At 38.3% G+C, this 19,718-nt stretch overlaps 1 protein-coding gene across 1 annotated transcript in view; it reads right to left on the bottom strand.

Moving 5' to 3' along the window:
- LOC128657927 (zinc finger protein OZF-like) overlaps positions 1 to 1,873 on the bottom strand; it is a 38,232-nt gene extending 36,359 nt beyond the window's left edge. Inside the window, exon 1 of the mRNA XM_053712351.1 lies at positions 1,784 to 1,873. Coding sequence (XP_053568326.1) covers positions 1,784 to 1,873 — 90 coding nt within the window. The remainder of the gene's footprint in view (positions 1 to 1,783) is intronic.
- Between the last annotated feature and the right edge of the window lie 17,845 nt (positions 1,874 to 19,718).

Genomic DNA, 19,718 nt, shown 5'->3' with positions numbered 1-19,718 from the left:
TTCACAACAACCAGACTCAACGACTGGTCTATGCTATTATGCACCGTATGTGTCAATATAAATTCACACCATATGCGTATATGTGCGTGAACAGAAGACAGTCACGATCTATGTTTCAGAATATTTAAGATACAAATAATTTAATATGTCTGAGTACTAAAAAACGATGATCTAATATGTAAAAGTGACGATATAAAACGTGTAAAAATAGTGTTAATTTTAAAAATCACATTGAAAAAAATCAGAGACTCTGAAAAAAGTGTAAAATAAAATGAGACAAAACCGGTTTGTCAAAAATGTGAATTGGATAACAGGGTGATATATGTAAAAATAACGACCAAAATGTGCAAAAAAGTGATCAATGTTGTGCAAAAAAGGTGCTTCTGTGCTTGACTCCTAATAAACAATAGTGTCTGACTCCAATGGATTGCTAACAATTGACAAATCCAATCAATATATCTTTTCAATAATAACACATAAAAACATAAAAAACATATCTAAAAAGCAAATGGCCAATAATAAAAATCCTAAAATATTGTCCAGTTTAAAGTCCAATATTGTTGGTCCACACTGGTATGGCACTGGAGGGAGGAAAAAACCAAATTAACTTTGGATTGTATCCTGGTCCAGAGTCCTAATACTTGCTGGATGAATCTGTGAAAAAAAACAGAAAGAATACCTCACATAAAGGGTCTCTAGGGTGAAGTTCAAATGGTATCAAACTTACCCCCAAAGCCAAGATTCCTGGTACTGGTGTAGCCTCACAAACCTCTACGCGTTGCGGCCCTGCAGCGGGGCCTTTTTCAAGATAATATGAGGCTGAAATAAACTAGACTTTTATAGCTGATAAGGGGGAGTGGCTTGGTCAAAATTGCGCCAAATATTGCTGCCGGCGGGAAAAGTTCTACCGCCAAAAAAGCTGTCCTCGTGATTACTCTATTAAACCGGATATCCGCTATGCCCCATGCTTCCGGTAGCGTCACTTCCGGTTTTCCCGGTGAATTTCCGGTTTCTTATATTTCCGGCGGACGCTAAGCCATCTTTGTAGTGGGCAAATAGGGTGATAAGTGGGCATTTTTGATCTATTCCTATTTCCTAATTATGAGTTTGCCGGCTAAGGGAGACTATTGGGAAATGTAAAAAATAAATTTAGAAATATATAAAAATGTATAAAAACTGAAATTTAAAATGATGGGATTAGATTTTAGGCTCATAAGTACCAGGATAAACATATTTGCACTGGTATACTTGGACTTAAACATAAAATTGAATAATCATACAATTGAATAATCGTTATAGTAGAATCTGAAACGACATAAAAACACCACAAATGGGAACATTGGGAGTTCCCCCTAATTCCTAACATCCACTTGATTCTATACAATCTTAGTTGTTCTAACATAAGGGGAATGGTTGATGTCAACGTGAGATAAGACCATAGACAGTTGGATTACAATACAAATTTTCATATTCACGGAGTTCTTAACACCAGGGTGACCCCTTGCTATTCTATTATAAAATAATAAATCCATGAAATCGCTGGAGAATCATTACTACGATTTTATTGTATACAATTGTGAATTCGGTTTTATTTATACAGCAAACGTGGTGATTCATCAGACATCATAATGCTTTATGTAGTTGTTGCCCAAACTATATATAATGGGGAGGTTTCTATATAATATCTTACTGATGGTTTTTTGGGGGATTTCCCGGTATGTTGGGATATCTTAGTAGGAGTCGGTCTATATGGGTATCTTATTTAATTTTGAAATAGATGTACTATTTCAAAGTTAGCATTGTGTCCTTTCGGATAGATGCTGTCCAAGTTGAATATCCACTTGGATTCTATCTTCAACATCTTGCTTTCCATGTTTCCACCCCTCCAATCCCTATTTATAGACGACCTGCTAATCATCTGGAAAGGCAATAGAGAAGACCTGGAACATACATTAGGGGTAATGAATAAGAATCAGTCCAATTTGAAGTTTACGAACACCATTAGCAAAGACCATATAGTCTTCCTAGATCTGGATATCAGAGTCGAAAATGGAAGAATTGAGACCTCAACACACTTCAAGGAGGTCGATTCAAATAACTACATTCATCAGTCGAGCTGTCATCACAGAAAATGGATATCAAATATACCAAAAGGACAGCTCATGAGGATTAAAAAGAACTGTTCAACTGAAGAGTCTTGGTCTAAACAGTCCCAAATACTCAAAAACAGGTTCCTCGCAAGGGGTTATGACGAAGCATATATAGACAAGACTATACAAGATGTAAAGGACTTGAAAAGAGAAAGTCTCCTAGGATATAAAGACAAGAAACATGCGACACCAGAGGAAGAACTAAAGATCCCATTTATCACCCAATACAATGAGAGGAAAAAGGTAATGGAAGATATAGTGAAAAGACACTGGCACCTTCTCAAGGATGATGACATCATAGGGGAACATCTAACCGAACGACCCTACTTCATTTACAGAAAAGCGGAGAATCTAAAGTCAATATTGGCTCCAAGTATTCCTAAGTGTAATACCAATCCGGCTAACATCTCAGGGATAACAGCCAAGAAACTCCATGGCTTTTATCCATGCCACCTATGTAAAGCGTGCCAACATGGTGTTAAGAAAAACTGTTTTAGATCCAAAATAAATAATGAAACATTTCAAGTCAAACAAACCATCAGGTGTACAGACAAATTTGTAGTATATCTAATAGAATGCGGCTGTGGCCTGCAATACGTGGGACAGACCACTAGGAAATTGAAGGATAGAATCCGGGAGCATTTATTGCAGATTAAATGGGGAAAAACAGATTTGCCTCTTTACAAACACTTTAAAGAAACACATGGGGGAAGTAACAAAAGTTTCAAGTTTATGGGGATTTGTAAGGTAAATAGGGATTGGAGGGGTGGAAACATGGAAAGCAAGATGTTGAAGATAGAATCCAAGTGGATATTCAACTTGGACAGCATCTATCCGAAAGGACACAATGCTAACTTTGAAATAGTACATCTATTTCAAAATTAAATAAGATACCCATATAGACCGACTCCTACTAAGATATCCCAACATACCGGGAAATCCCCCAAAAAACCATCAGTAAGATATTATATAGAAACCTCCCCATTATATATAGTTTGGGCAACAACTACATAAAGCATTATGATGTCTGATGAATCACCACGTTTGCTGTATAAATAAAACCGAATTCACAATTGTATACAATAAAATCGTAGTAATGATTCTCCAGCGATTTCATTGATTTATTATTTTATAATAGAATAGCAAGGGGTCACCCTGGTGTTAAGAACTCCGTGAATATGAAAATTTGTATTGTAATCCAACTGTCTATGGTCTTATCTCACGTTGACATCAACCATTCCCCTTATGTTAGAACAACTAAGATTGTATAGAATCAAGTGGATGTTAGGAATTAGAGGGAACCCCCAATGTTCCCATTTGTGGTGTTCTAATGTCGTTTCAGATTCTACTATAACGATTATTCAATTGTATGATTATTCAATTTTATGTTTAAGTCCAAGTATACCAGTGCAAATATGTTTATCCTGGTACTTATGAGCCTAAAATCTAATCCCATCATTTTAAATTTCAGTTTTTATACATTTTTATATATTTCTAAATTTATTTTTTACATTTCCCAATAGTCTCCCTTAGCCGGCAAACTCATAATTAGGAAATAGGAATAGATCAAAAATGCCCACTTATCACCCTATTTGCCCACTACAAAGATGGCTTAGCGTCCGCCGGAAATATAAGAAACCGGAAATTCACCGGGAAAACCGGAAGTGACGCTACCGGAAGCATGGGGCATAGCGGATATCCGGTTTAATAGAGTAATCACGAGGACAGCTTTTTTGGCGGTAGAACTTTTCCCGCCGGCAGCAATATTTGGCGCAATTTTGACCAAGCCACTCCCCCTTATCAGCTATAAAAGTCTAGTTTATTTCAGCCTCATATTATCTTGAAAAAGGCCCCGCTGCAGGGCCGAAACGCGTAGAGGTTTGTGAGGCTACACCAGTACCAGGAATCTTGGCTTTGGGGGTAAGTTTGATACCATTTGAACTTCACCCTAGAGACCCTTTATGTGAGGTATTCTTTCTGTTTTTTTTTTCACAGATTCATCCAGCAAGTATTAGGACTCTGGACCAGGATACAATCCAAAGTTAATTTGGTTTTTTCCTCCCTCCAGTGCCATACCAGTGTGGACCAACAATATTGGACTTTAAACTGGACAATATTTTAGGATTTTTATTATTGGCCATTTGTTTTTTATGTTTTTATGTGTTATTATTGAAAAGATATATTGATTGGATTTGTCAATTGTTAGCAATCCATTGGAGTCAGACACTATTGTTTATTAGGAGTCAAGCACAGAAGCACCTTTTTTGCACAACATTGATCACTTTTTTTGCACATTTTGGTCGTTATTTTTACATATATCACCCTGTTATCCAATTCACATTTTTGACAAACCGGTTTTGTCTCATTTTATTTTACACTTTTTTCAGAGTCTCTGATTTTTTTCAATGTGATTTTTAAAATTAACACTATTTTTACACGTTTTATATCGTCACTTTTACATATTAGATCATCGTTTTTTAGTACTCAGACATATTAAATTATTTGTATCTTAAATATTCTGAAACATAGATCGTGACTGTCTTCTGTTCACGCACATATACGCATATGGTGTGAATTTATATTGACACATACGGTGCATAATAGCATAGACCAGTCGTTGAGTCTGGTTGTTGTGAAGGTCTACAGTTTGGTTTAAAAACCTTGTTGTAATAGAGGATACAAATCCTGCCATATATGTTTGCTTATTTTTGCTTATTTTTTGCATGTGATTGATTCTTAAACAAGAAACTGATGTAACTTAGTAGCACCCTTTGTATTAGGCTATATGTTTTTTATGAGGTTTTAATTTTACATTTTTGCTTTATGTTGAATTTTATAATAAATAATCAATTTTAGTACATAACCCACCCTGAGTGTGATCCCTGACTGTACCTAAGCCATAGGCGCTCCTATTTATCTTTCTTAGTTATCTTCACCAGACCTAATAGGGGGTCTTCCTAATAGTGTAGCCGGTACATAGTCATAGGCGCTGTTTGCCCTCCAACTATTTCTCTATGTACGCCCTTTTCACCTTGTCATATACTATATACCTTTTGAACCTTAACTTTTTTGTTAATATTTATGTGAATAATTTTTATTAGATTGTGTATATATGAGTGTAAATGTTTTTTAATTTATTTATGTTGTGTTTGGTGCATCTTTTTTTAACTCCCTAGCCTTTACGCGAGGTCTTCAGACACGCTAACCATACAAGTGTAAAATGTGTTTGCACTTCCTCATTCACGTTTAATTTCAACTTTTAATTTAAGGGATTGTTAACGCAGCCGCAATATTACACTATTGTGGTCGTGCTAATGTTTGCATGCCACTTATAATCTACCCCAAACTGTTTTATGGTATAAAAACCAGATCATGTGATCTAAAAACTGAATCTGATTTATTTGTGCAGACGAAGATATTTCTAATACAGTGAAAGCTGAAATAACAGAAGGTTTTTTCCCCTGTCACGAATGTAAATCGTGTAAGTACAGCACCAAAACGGTAAAATCAACTGTAACTGAAATTAAGATAAACAACATCATAAGGTGCACAGACACCAACATCATATATTTATTACAATGCTCATGTGAGCTTCAATATTTTGGCCAAACGGGCAGAATATTAAAACAAAGAATAAGGGAACACATCCGTAGTATAGAAAAAGAGAAGGACAACACAAGGCTATATGCCCATTTCAAACAGTTTCATAGAGGTAACCCAAATGACATGAAATTCTGCTGCATAAAGAAAGTGAAGACAGATGGTAGAGGAGGGAATCTAGAAAAGAGATTACTATTTCAAGAAGCCAAACTAATATTTGAAATGGGCACTTTGTACCCAAAAGGCTTGAATAGCGAATTAGATCTTAACGCTATTATATAATGGATTTAATCACAATGTGCAAATACCTGCCACCAATTACTCTATAGCACTCATCATACAAAGCACATGCCCCCACTATAGAAATGACCCAATAAACTGCATAAGAATATTTCGACCATAATCCATTAGAAATTGGACCTAACATTTAAACCCAGATATTAAACCAAACCCGGTCAAACTCACAATAACATATACATTCACATCAGAAAGTACGAAATTCAATGCCAAGATCCATATGTATTTATATATTCCTTTTGATATGTCTAAATTTTTTTTTAAATATTCCTTTTGATATGTATATAAAAAAACTTTTGAGCATATACCTATTGAAAGTTGTATAATCTAAGGTATAAGTTGTGACAAACAATTTTAAAAATCTACAAATACAAATATATTGCTAATATTTAAAGTATCTTACATTTGCACTAATGTTTTTTTTTAAAACATCAACCATATTGCAGAGAAAGGATCGGACTTTCTTCCCAAAAAACATAATATCAGAATACAAGTGAAACATACTATGCAATTATGACAAGTAATGAAAGAGTTAAAAATCAGGCTTTAAAAAGGCAAGAATCCACCTCACTGGTATCTTGAGAAAGGCTGCCCAGCCGAAACGCGTTGATACCAGAGCAATAGCCACACTGATTGTGGTGAATAAAGGATCACACAGAGCTTTTTGTGCTCTTAACAAACATTACCTATTCATCAAATTCCGGCAAGAAAAACCGCTATTTGTAACTTAGCGTTACACCACTTGCCTGCACTAAAGACTATCACCCAGAGACCTTAAAGAGGAGCGGCTACACCAACAGGAATCGATCGGTCACTGACCGAAAGGAAGATCAGACACCAGACCACTAGCCACATCGATTGTGGCCCAACAAAGGATTACCGCAACTACACATACACATCGAGGATCACTGACTTACTCCCAGCACAAAAAGGTCCACAAAGTCAAGAACCTTGACAACAAGAGGTTAATCAAGGACCGCAAAGAAGAAAAAAAACGCTAAGGAGGCATCTCAGGAGAAGCGGTTTATTCAGAAGCAGACGTGCGGTCACTGACCGAAAGGAAGATCGTTTCAGATACCAAGAACATTTTTTGCATATTAATCTTTCCACACCACGAACTCACCAATATAGTGTAATCAGACAGATACACTATAAGGTAACACCGGACATAAAAGTCTCCATAGTGTGGCTAACTACGGCACTCATTCTGTAACTCACATTGCCATTTAGCCATAACAATGCTTATATAAGTTTATTAGAATTGTATATCGATATCTTGCAAGTCACTTTGTATATGGTTTTAAGATACAATTTTACATTTTTTACTAATGATTGTATAAACATATAGATACAATTTTATGTTTTTATAAATTAATCTAGAAGACACCGGTGTCAAGCTTTTAAACTGGTTTATATTGTTACAATAAGGAATTTAATAAAACAGCATAGACTTTTAAATCTAATTTTTGTCCAGTATCTATTTTTCCAAGAGGAATATATAAATAGAGGTGTAACCCACTCTAAGGGTAAAAATGTTTTAATATTACACGCAATGCAAGAAGTGCTAGTAATGCACGTACAGAATATAAAATCAAACAGGCACAATCATATCACCACAGTCCGGTTTGTCAGTATCAGCGTGTGTCTCGATGTTTCAGCAGTCCGTGATCACCTTCCTACACTCTCCGGAAAAGTTTCAGGGTCTCACGGTACTAGCAGGACCGTAGCTGAATCAGGCAGTTTCTGACTGTGGTAGATTGAAGTGCGTATACCTCTACGCGTTTCGTCAAGCTCCGGCTTAACTTTCTCAAGAGGATATATTAACTTCCAAAAGTCTGTGGTTTTTAAATGTTCAAGGAAAAGCGCGCCCCTAGCATCTCAACTTCTCATTGGGCTGACGCTTCCCTTTGTGATTGGCTTAATGTCCAGACAACTCCCATATAAAATGGACCAATAGGAGCAGTCCATTCACGTCACCAAACTTGAAGAAGTGCGGTTATTAGGAATACCCTTGGTGGAGCCTTACAGCACAGAGGAGCGCAGGAAGCTGGTGGTTGCAAGGTGCGTTTGTGGTGTATTTCTTTATTAGCGCAGAAATGGTCAATTCAGTTCTCCTGTGCCTGTTTCCAATGGACTGCTCCTATTGGTCCATTTTATATGGGAGTTGTCTGGACATTAAGCCAATCACAAAGGGAAGCGTCAGCCCAATGAGAAGTTGAGATGCTAGGGGCGCGCTTTTCCTTGAACATTTAAAAACCACAGACTTTTGGAATTTAATATATCCTCTTGAGAAAGTTAAGCCGGAGCTTGACGAAACGCGTAGAGGTATACGCACTTCAGTCTACCACAGTCAGAAACTGCCTGATTCAGCTACGGTCCTGCTAGTACCGTGAGACCCTGAAACTTTTCCGGAGAGTGTAGGAAGGTGATCACGGACTGCTGAAACATCGAGACACACGCTGATACTGACAAACCGGACTGTGGTGATATGATTGTGCCTGTTTGATTTTATATTCTGTACGTGCATTACTAGCACTTCTTGCATTGCGCGTTATATTAAAACATTTTTACCCTTAGAGTGGGTTGCGCTCTCTTTCTTCTTTTGTCCTTGCAGTGTATTGTTATATCAGGAGCACAGCCCTGGTTGTCCTTTTGAGAACAGCACCCACCGATTTACCAACCACACCTGGGAAGTATTTTACTTATTCCAGATAAGTGCTAAAACTGTTATTTGGTGTTTCGAATATCTATACATATATATAATAAATGTTCACTTAGATTTGGAAATCTTGCTTTTTCCTTATATATCAACATTGTATGTTTTGAACATTAGAATATCCATCAGATTAACTCTTTACTCTGTGCAAAGAAGCGCAGCTTATACTTTGCTACTTATAAATAGAGGTGTGTTTAATGAACTATGGGAATTTTTAACAAACAAAAATGTATACAATTTTTAATAATTCAAATATACCTGCATTGGGAATAGCAACTTCCATTGCGCCACCTTATACTAGAAATAACCAGTCATTCTCTTTGCCTACGTTAGTGATAGGAAGAGGTAAAGTGAGGTGTTAGTTATAGATTCTTCAATCAAGAGTTTATTATTTTTAAAGTAGTGCCAGAGAGTGCTGATTTGTTCTAGGGTGTAGTCGTAGTCCATATCAGTCTTTTCAGTAGAGCTTTTGGTGGCTTTAGAGTAATGGGAACTTGTGGGACATAATTCTCACTGCGCCTCCCATATACTGTTGCTGCCCTAACCTGGAAAAATCTGAGGGATATTACTCAGTGCTTTCTTTTAATCCTCAGGTCCATGTGAAGAGTAGGACTTCATAAACCTGGGAGCTGCCTTTGCTGTTGGCAGACTGTGAGGTAAGTGCCGCTTTTTATTACTGGGGTTAAAAGAAAAAAGAAGAACTCAGAAGAAGTTGGCCACTCACGTTGTAAATGGGAAGCCCTTAGTGAAAGATATGGGCACTTTATTTTAGTCGGGTATGAATTCTCCTTTAGGTTTCGGAGACTATACTCGACAGCTACACGCAAATCAATTGTCACAGACATTGGGACAATTTTATGGTTACACTGGTCACATCTCCCGGCGGTTGCATAATGCAATCAAGCCGACCGGGAGATTACTGTACTGACAGCGCCCTCTGTAATCACATTGCTCTCTTCGAGCATAATTGATCACTTGTTATTAGGCTTTAACCAGTCTAGCGATTGCAGTGACCTCATCTCCCGGAGGTTACATAAGCTATCATGCCGACCGGGAGACTATTATTCTGTCATGACTTTTAATGGGCGCTTTCTTTGTTAATTAGGCATTGGGGCTTTTTACTTGTGCATGGTCACTTTTCCCGGCGGTTACATGCACATTGTGCCGACTGGGAGTTTCCTGTATGGTTAACGCCAGCGATGGGCGGTCCTTGGGGAGACGGCTTTTTCCCCTTCTCTTCCGGAGAGCTGAAAGTTTCACTGCGCAAGAGGAAGTTGTGCAGTGACAAATAAAGCAGTTTCTCTTTATTAGGAAACAGCAGCGTTATTTTTCTCTGTAATATGTGGGAAAATGTTTTGCTTGTTACAGAATACAAATGAAGGACTGCACTCCGGTTCTGCTTGGGAACTAGGTCATGTTGTTAGGAACGTGAAGTTAAAGGGACAGTCAAGTCCAAAAAAAACTTTCATTTTTCAAATAGGGCATATAATTTTAAACAACTTTCCAATTTACTTTTATCAACAATTTTGCTTTGTTCTCTTGGCATTCTAGTAGAAAGCAAACCTAGAAATGCACATATGATAATTTCTAAGCCCTTGAAGGCCGCCTCTATTTTATTTACTTTTCACAGCAGGGTAGAGCAAGCTCATGTAGGCCATATAGATAGCATTGTGATCACGCCCGTGGCTAGTGGCAGACACGGCACCAATTGGCTAAAATGCAAGTCAATAGATAATAACTAAAAGTCATGTGATTAGGGGCAGTCAGAAGATGCTTTGATAAAAGTTAGTCACAGAAGTAAAAAGTCTATTAATATAACAGTGTTGGTTTTGCAAAACTGGTGAATGGGTAATAAAGGGATTATCTATCTTTTTAAACAACAAAAATTCTGGTGTTGACTGTCCCTTTAAGTATATCACAGGACTAATCTAAATCAAATAATTACAAGAAAACAAACTTATAAATCTAAGTCCAACAAATATCTGTTAAAATTCCTTTTAATCACTTGGGTTATGTACAATCAAACCCTTCACATGTGTTCCATTACAATACAATCTAAAATGCAATGCAGATACAATGAAAAATAGAAAATTCAAAATACAATAAAAAATTTTTTTTTAAAAAATGGGATCTCAAGGTTCTGTCTTTTATATAGTATAAAAACTGAGCTTATAGCTACAAGTCCAGATGTAGACTACTATCAGTCAGCTATGTAATACTGAAGAAGCTTAGAGCTGATGGTGTAAAGTGAACTAGAAATATTTAATCTGAGTAAAACCTGTGATCCAAAGATAAAGTGACTTTGTGAAAAAATATATACAAATTGTGCAAACAAATGATGTGTACAGTATATATAAACCAAATCCAACCTAGCTAGAACAATACCGGTATGTTCTGGAAAAATTAAACTAAAAACATCTTAGCCTTAGTGGGAGATTTACAAACTTCTTTGTAAGAAAAAGATGTACAAACAAATACAAATAATCCCTAATATAAAAAGTGAATATATGTGCGTGGATCCTTAACTTCCTCAAAAAATACTGGCAATCTCCTAATCGAGAATCAAATGTAAACAATGAATCAAATACAGAAATACAAAATAAAAAAAATAAGGAGTATAAAATAAAATTGAAAAATAAAGTCTGATGGTCCTGTGAACAAAGTCCTATTAAAAAGTCAGTAAAAAAATCCAATTCCTGGTGTCCCTCGATAGGGTCCAATGTAGCTGATGATCCTAACTTTTTAGGGATCCCAGTCGTGATCAATACAAACAATACCTAAAAAAGAAAAAGAAAGTGCACTAAACAAACAGCCTATGGGGTGCGGAGTATTGGTAAATAAACTCACCCCACTCAGCAATATCCTGGAAATATGGCAAGCCTCACAAATCGTATGCCGATTGTCCGTCTACGCGTTTCGGCCCTCTGATGGGCCTTTCTCAAGACATAGTGAGGCTAAGGGTTTACTAACCTTATATAGTGTCCTTAGGAATATTTTTCTAAAGTTTTGGCGCCAAAATGCCTCAGGATGGGACCGGATTGCCCGCCAACATTTTTCGGCCAATATCGCTAAACCGGAAGTGCGGGTTGTACATACTTCCGGTAGGTCATATCCGTTTTTTCCGTAGCCATTTTGAAAAAGGGCATTTGGAATTGTAATAGGGCAACTACAAAACTTGCAGAATGCGTTACTGGGGAATAATTCTCTTATGCTCCCATATCTATTTTTAGAGAGTGTTGTCTTATTCACAATTCGAGACTTATTTAACTCTTAGATTGTAAACATAATTTTATGTCTTATTCTTTTTTATCCGTTTATGGTCTAATAATCTCTGATTTTATCTAGAGTTGGTTTGGTTGTGGGATTTTTTACATAAGATAAGGGTAAATTTCATGATTTTAGGCTTCCATATTCCAGGATTTACAAATATTAGAAACATTAAAATTACATTAAGAATTACATGCAGCATATTGGTAACATGTGTATAAAATTAGATTTTCTATGTTTATTTGTATGTATTGGTTGGCTTCAATGTTATATTTTCACATTTTAACTACTTTTTCACTGTTGTATGTAGAAATGTATTCTTCTATGTTGGGGGAGTAATTCTATTCTCCCAAGTTATTTTGTTACTATAAAGGCAGTCTTTTTATCGAAATTGATATTCTAATTGTTCTAAGTGCTCAAAAAATCAGAGGTTGAACAGTTTTATTAAAGAGCCAATATTTGATAAGAAACTTAAGAACAATTTTATTTGGAATAATTTCCCTAATTTCAAGGGGTCTCAGTATATCCATTATCCTTCTTATAGACTTTGATTTTTTTAAAAAACGTTTTGTTGTATCAATACATATTTAGTCTAGTATTGGATTCAAAGGGATTGGTTTTTTTTTTTTTTTTGTTTTTTTTTTTTTCTTATCTTGGCCATTTATTATTCCAATACATATTTGTTTTGGAGGGTTGTTCTTTTTCTCCTTATTGTCAATAGTTGTATTTAGAGTTGTTTCCAGACTTAGTTATTTTAAAATAGGTGGACTATCTCAAAGTTGGCGTTATGTCCTTTGGGATAAATACAGTCCAAATGGAAAATCCATTTGGACTCGGTTTTCAGCATTCTTGCTTCCATGTTACCCCCTCTCCAGTCTTTGTTTAGTTTACAGATGCCCAAGTATTTTAGGCTTTCACTACTACTTCCATGTACCTCTTTGAAATGTTTATAGAGGGGCAGATCTATTTTCTTCCACTTTATTTGTAGGAGATGCTCCCGGATCCTGTCCCTCAACTTTCTTGTGGTCTGACCCACATATTGTAGGCCACACCCACATTCGATTAAATATACCACATGGTGGTCTGAGCATCTGATGGTTTGCTTGATGTTATGAAGCTCGTTTGTGATCTTAGATTTGAATGTGTCTGTTTTTATTCCATGTTTGCACGCCTTACAGAAGTGGCATGGGAAAAAACCTTTCAACTTCTTTCCTAGAACCCCCATTTGGTTCTTAGTCATTTTGTTCCTCGGGATACTCGGGGCTAAGATGGATTTAAGGTTATCTGCTTTCCTGAAGATGAAGCCTGGTTGTTCTGTTAGGTGTTCTCCTATTACATCGTCTTCCTTCAAAAGATACCAATGGCGTTTAATAATATCCTCAATTACTTTCTTTCTTTCACTATATTGAGTGATAAATGGTATCTTTAGGTTTCCGGGAGTTGTTGTGTTGTGTTTCTTTCTATAGGTTAATAGATCTTCTCTTCTAATGAGACTTCTTCAATTGTCTTATTTATGGAGGATTCGTCGTACCCCCTCTCTAGGAATTTATTTTTGAGCATTGCCGACTGTTTGGTCCACATGTCTTCACCCGAACAGTTTTTCCTGATTCTCATTAATTGACCCTTCGGGATGTTAGAGATCCATTTCCTATGATGGCAGCTTGTATGGTGGATGAAGTTTATTCAAATCCACTTCCTTGAAGTGGGTTGAAGTTTCCACTCTTCCATTTGTCACTCTTATGTCAAGATCCAAAAACACTACATTGGTTTTGCTGATGGTACTTGTAAACTTCAGATTTAGTTGGTTTTTATTCATCACTTCTAGCGTATACTGAAGATCTTCCAAACTCCCCTTCCAAATGAGGAAGATATCGTCTATGTACCTTTTGTATAGGACCAGGTCCGCGCCTGCTGGGCATGCCTCCCAAAAGATGTTCTCCCACTTTCCCATGTAGAGGTTGGCATAGCTTGGCGCGAACCTGGTCCCCATGGCTGTTCCACATACTTGACGATAAAAGGTACCTTCCCAACAGAAAAAATTATGTTTAAGAATGTAGTTGATACCATCCAATATGAATGTTTTTTGGACTTCCGGCATGTCTGTGTCCTTCTCTAGAAAATGGCCAATGGATTCAAGACCCTCTTCATGTGGGATGGATGTATATAAAGATGTTACATCACTTGTAACCATGATGTAACTATCATCCCACTCCATGTTCCTGAGAAGATTGAGGATTTCTGTGGAGTCTCTTAAGTAGGATGGCAGGGATCTTACAAATGGCTGAAGTTTCTTGTCGATATATTCGGACAGATTGCTAGAGAGAGATCCAATTCCCGAAATGATTGGGCGCCCTGGTGGATTCGTGAGGCTCTTATGGATCTTTGGCAGATGGTAGAACACCGGGATCCTTGGGTGTTTCACTGTTAGGTAACTGAATTCCTATCACAGGTTTTACTCAGATTTTAAATTCATTTTCATTTTTAATTTTTGAATTTTGTAACTTGTGGGTTTGGAGTGCAATTGTTTAGGATTTTATTATTTTTAACAAATTGGATTGTAATTTGATTATATCACTTTCAGCACAAATTACATCGTATACTTCCTGTCATCACTTTTTTATAACTTCCACTACTTGATATCTGTGACCCTAATTCCACTTGCGCAAGTGTAATCTGTGATTGGGTAGCTGTTACCCGGATCCCTACTCGAATCTTAAATATTTCTAGTTCACTTTACACCATCAGCTCTAAGCTTCTTCAGTATTACATAGCTGACTGATAGTAGTCTACATCTGGACTTGTAGCTATAAGCTCAGTTTTTATACTATATAAAAGACAGAACCTTGAGATCCCATTTTTTAAAAAATTTTTTATTGTATTTTGAATTTTCTATTTTTCATTGTATCTGCATTGCATTTTAGATTGTATTGTAATGGAACACATGTGAAGGGTTTGATTGTACATAACCCAAGTGATTAAAAGGAATTTTAACAGATATTTGTTGGACTTAGATTTATAAGTTTGTTTTCTTGTAATTATTTGATTTAGATTAGTCCTGTGATATACCTTAGCCCTTTGTGGCGCTCCTATATATATCCAATCGTTGTAACTTCATTTTAGATCTGATAGGGGATCTTCTTTATAGTGTAGCAGGTATATTTTTACCAAAGGCGCTGGAAACTTCATTTCTGTTGCTAATAAATGTCCCTTTAAGTATGGAGTACTGATGGATCGTTTCAGCAAGGTTTATCTGAGGTGTACGTAGGTGCTATGATACTTGTGTGCTAATCTAACTCTTTTCTGCACACAAAAATAAAAACTTACAGTTTAAAATTTAAAGAGACAGGTTTTTATCTGTTAATTTTATTAAAAGAATTTCAGCTGTTTATTTGTTAATTCATCCATTATGACTTTGGATGGAACAAAAGCACACAAAAAATAGTTACTTTTAAGATTTAAAGAGACAGTAACGTTTTTTATGTGTAAATTTTATTAAAATAATTTAAGCTGTTTATTTGTTAATTCATCCTTTGTGACTTAGGATGGAACAAAAGCACACAAAAATAAAGTTACTTTTAAGATTTAAGGTGACAGTAACGTTTTTATGTGTAAATTTTTATTAAATTTTATTTTTTTCTGAACCTACTCCCTCTACGGCGATTGCTGTTTAGGAGTCTGTTGACAATGGTCAAGTTGTCCCACGCTTCCTTTCACACTCCACTCAGAGTTATGATGCCTTATATGTTTTTCCCACGAGGTAGAAAACATTACTAGAGGAATTATTTCAGTAGTTACTATTCCGAATGGTTCCTCTCTGTTACTGAAGGAGGGAGAGAGAACTCAGACTCAGATAGAATTGTTACTTTAGGAGGTTTTAACTATCCCGGACGACCCTGACATAGTACGTCCAGTAAAGACTTTTCAGGTGTAATCTATATTAGTGCGTCCAGTAAATTATAAGGATGGACACATTCCCTATATTTAAAAAACTGTTTCCCATCAACGACTCTGCTAAGGAGGCTGGACAGACATTCCCTACGGGGGGAAGGAGTAGTTTCAGCTTAGCTAAGAGAACTACTAAACCCTTAGAGGATAGTTGGGTTTTTTAAAGATCCTATGGAAAAAAATAGAAAAGGGATGTCCACCAGGGCTTACAATGGCAACCAGCTGTGTACTTTGATACCCTCACTAGTGCAACGGCATATTGATTTGATGCGTTGTCTGATGCTACTAAGTCAGAAACTCCCCTGGATAAAATCCAGGATAGGATAAAAGCTTTCATATTGGCTAATCCCTTTATTTCAAATTCTTCCTTTCAAGTTATCAAACTGGGAGCATAGGTTTCTCTGTTCCAGCTCTCAGAGCCTCATGGTTAGAGCCTTGTTCTACGGATATATGCTCTAAGTCTAAACTTTTAGTGATTTCTTACCAGGGGAAGACCCTGTTGGGACCTGGCTTGATGGAAATAATATCTTTTGAAAATTTAAAGAATTACAAAAAAATAAAATAAAGAATCAATCTCTAAATAGCCTGCTGTTGAATCAAAGACAGCATGAAGGAGATGCCCCTGATCCGGGATCGGATCTTGTATGGGGCAGACTTCTTTGCTCAGGCTTGGGTTCGATCAAAAGTTTTCCTCCCAGAGGCAGGTTTCTGCTTTCAAGATTATCTGCAGATCAATCAAGAGGAGAGGCTGTGACAGACCCTTCTGTCAGGACTGAAGGAGTTAATTGTGTTTAGCTAAGAAACTAATTTCTAAAGACAGAGTTGCTGGCTCCAGCTATAATCTAATTAGTGCTAAGCATTCTATTGTTTGATCACCTCAGAGAGAAAACGCCTAAGTGATAAGAAGGGCCAAGAGTGTCTTGTGGTTGAAGTGTTTAAGTAATATAATTCTATTGTATCATGTCAAAGGGCTTGTTCCCTCCATGTAATGTACAACAGTCTTTCAACCCCCATCTGGGGGGGGGGGGGTGTCAAACCTGTATAAATACTAGGCATCTAGCCTTTAATAAATGTCATTCTGTTTAAACCTGAAAACTGGCTGGTTTGTGAATTGCTGATTCCCTATGCAGGACGTTGTTCCCTGGTATTAACCCTTGGTACACTGTTGGTACCGTAACATTGGTGGCAGCGACGGAATGAACCTTATCGCCCAGAAGAGCAACTACACAAGCCAGTAACCTCAGGAAGAGGGGGATTATTACAATACTGACTAAGATGGAAAAGAGAAAAGTAAATTTTGCAGTTTTTAAAAACTTCCTGGAAACAGAAGGAGAGATTGATGGGTACCTTGCAGATTTTGAGAGGCAATGTGCACTACACAAGGTACCCGCAGAGGACTGGGTCACGATATTATCTGGAAAATTATCCGGCCGGGCCAGAGAGGCTTTTCGGGCCATTCCAGATGAGGAAGTCAGGGATTATAATACGGTAAAAGAGGCTCTGCTCTCCAGGTATGCGGTTACACCGGAGGCATACCGGAGGCGGTTCAGAGACACTGTTAAATTAGCTGGAGATTCCTACCTTGAGTGGGCATGTAAGGTGCACCGCACAGCAGCTCACTGGATAGCGGGGTGCCAAGCCATATCTGGGGAAGAGGTGCTGCAGCTATTCCTGTTGGAACATTGCTTCGACAAGTTACCCGCAGGAGTTCGAGAGTGGGTTCGGGACCGTAAACCCTCCACCCTGCAGGAAGCGGCTCGCTTGGCAGATGAGTATACGGATGCCCGCAAACTGGACACTGCTACCACTAAGCCCCCTGCTAGAGTGGAGTACAGACCCCCAGTCACCCCAGCAGCTGCCAGTTACCAAACCCCGGCGCACCGCTATACCACACGGCCTCCGGCCACGAACTACCCTCAGAGAGCCCTGTTCAATTTGCGGGGCTACTCACAACCGATTCGATGCTTTGGATGTAAGCAACTAGGGCACAAAAGACCAGAGTGTCCCCTAAACGCAGCGAACCAAGCGCAGTCCTGGAGAAGACCTGCCGGCGGAATCCCACGTAATCCTCAGCCTGCGGCCCGCTACGTAGAGGCGCAAGAATGCTGGAGCATCCTACATGAGGCAGACCTTGTGCAAGCTGCCCACCGGAATAACCGGCAACTGGTTAAAGTGAATGGGAAGAAGGTCAGTGGTCTACGGGATACTGGTGCTACCATGACCTTGCTTCAAAAGAACTTGGTGTCTGAGAAACAGTACACTGGAGACACTGTGGCTGTGAGGGTAGCAAGGGGCGATGTGTTCAGCCTACCTGTTGCCAGGGTACATTTGGATTGGGGAGTGGGCGCTAGACCTGTGAATGTGGGGGTCAAGAAGGACTTACCTGCTGATGTTCTTCTTGGAAATGACTTGGCCCCCCTTGTTTCTGCCTACGCTCCTATGGGTCCCGCTGATGTTAACTCTGTGACTACCCGTGCCCAGATCCGTGCAGCAGAGACTGACCCACCTGCTGCTAAGCCCCAGGACGCTGAGCTCAGTAAATCTCTATCCGCTATTGATATGTGGAGGTCCCGTTACAATGCGCTGATGAAGGAGAAGAGGAGCGCAGAGGAAAAAGCACGTTTAGAACGTGAATCTCTGCTAGACAAGCTGCACCGACAGACTGCAGAAAACACCAGCTTGAGAGTGGGACATGAAACCTTAAAGACAAACTTAGCGACACTTGAGGAGAAGCTGACGCTGGCTCATAGTGAGGTGCAGCAACTCAAGGGCACCCTATGTCAGTATGAAGGGATTGTGGATACCTATAAAGAGCAGGTACAGAAAACTCGTAAAGAAGCTGATGGGATTTTGAAGGACTGTTTAGCCCTAGTCTGGGCACTGAGGAAGTTGAACCCTTCTTTGTATGGACAGGAATTCTCTCTCATAACGGGAATACAGATGGATTGTCCTGGCAAACTGACATGCCTACCACCTCCTAGTCCGGTCATCCCCAGGTTGACCCGCCAAAGGGTCAAGCCGGGTCTGCCGGAGTGTTCCACAACGGGGGAGATATGTGACAGACCCTTCTGTCAGGACTGAAGGAGTTAATTGTGTTTAGCTAAGAAACTAATTTCTAAAGACAGAGTTGCTGGCTCCAGCTATAATCTAATTAGTGCTAAGCATTCTATTGTTTGATCACCTCAGAGAGAAAACGCCTAAGTGATAAGAAGGGCCAAGAGTGTCTTGTGGTTGAAGTGTTTAAGTAATATAATTCTATTGTATCATGTCAAAGGGCTTGTTCCCTCCATGTAATGTACAACAGTCTTTCAACCCCCATCTGGGGGGGGGGGTGTCAAACCTGTATAAATACTAGGCATCTAGCCTTTAATAAATGTCATTCTGTTTAAACCTGAAAACTGGCTGGTTTGTGAATTGCTGATTCCCTATGCAGGACGTTGTTCCCTGGTATTAACCCTTGGTACACTGTTGGTACCGTAACAGAGGCGTTCTTACACTGCATAGGAGACCTCTCAGACCTGGGAGTGATGGTTCCAGTTCCAATACAGATACAGTGTCTGGGTTTATTTATCCCAATCGGGTTGTGGTTCCCAAAAAGGAGGGAACCTTCAGACCACTTTTTAGATTTCAAGAGTCTAAACAATTTTCTTAGGGTACTGCCCTTCAAGATGGAATCCATTTGTTCCATTCTTTCCTTGATCCAAGAGGGTCAATTTATGACATCAGTCGATTTATAGGACGCG

This window comes from Bombina bombina, chromosome 4 (assembly GCF_027579735.1).
Source record: "Bombina bombina isolate aBomBom1 chromosome 4, aBomBom1.pri, whole genome shotgun sequence".
Classification (NCBI taxonomy): Eukaryota; Metazoa; Chordata; class Amphibia; order Anura; family Bombinatoridae; genus Bombina; species Bombina bombina.
This window is presented reverse-complemented; position numbering and strand designations above follow the sequence as displayed.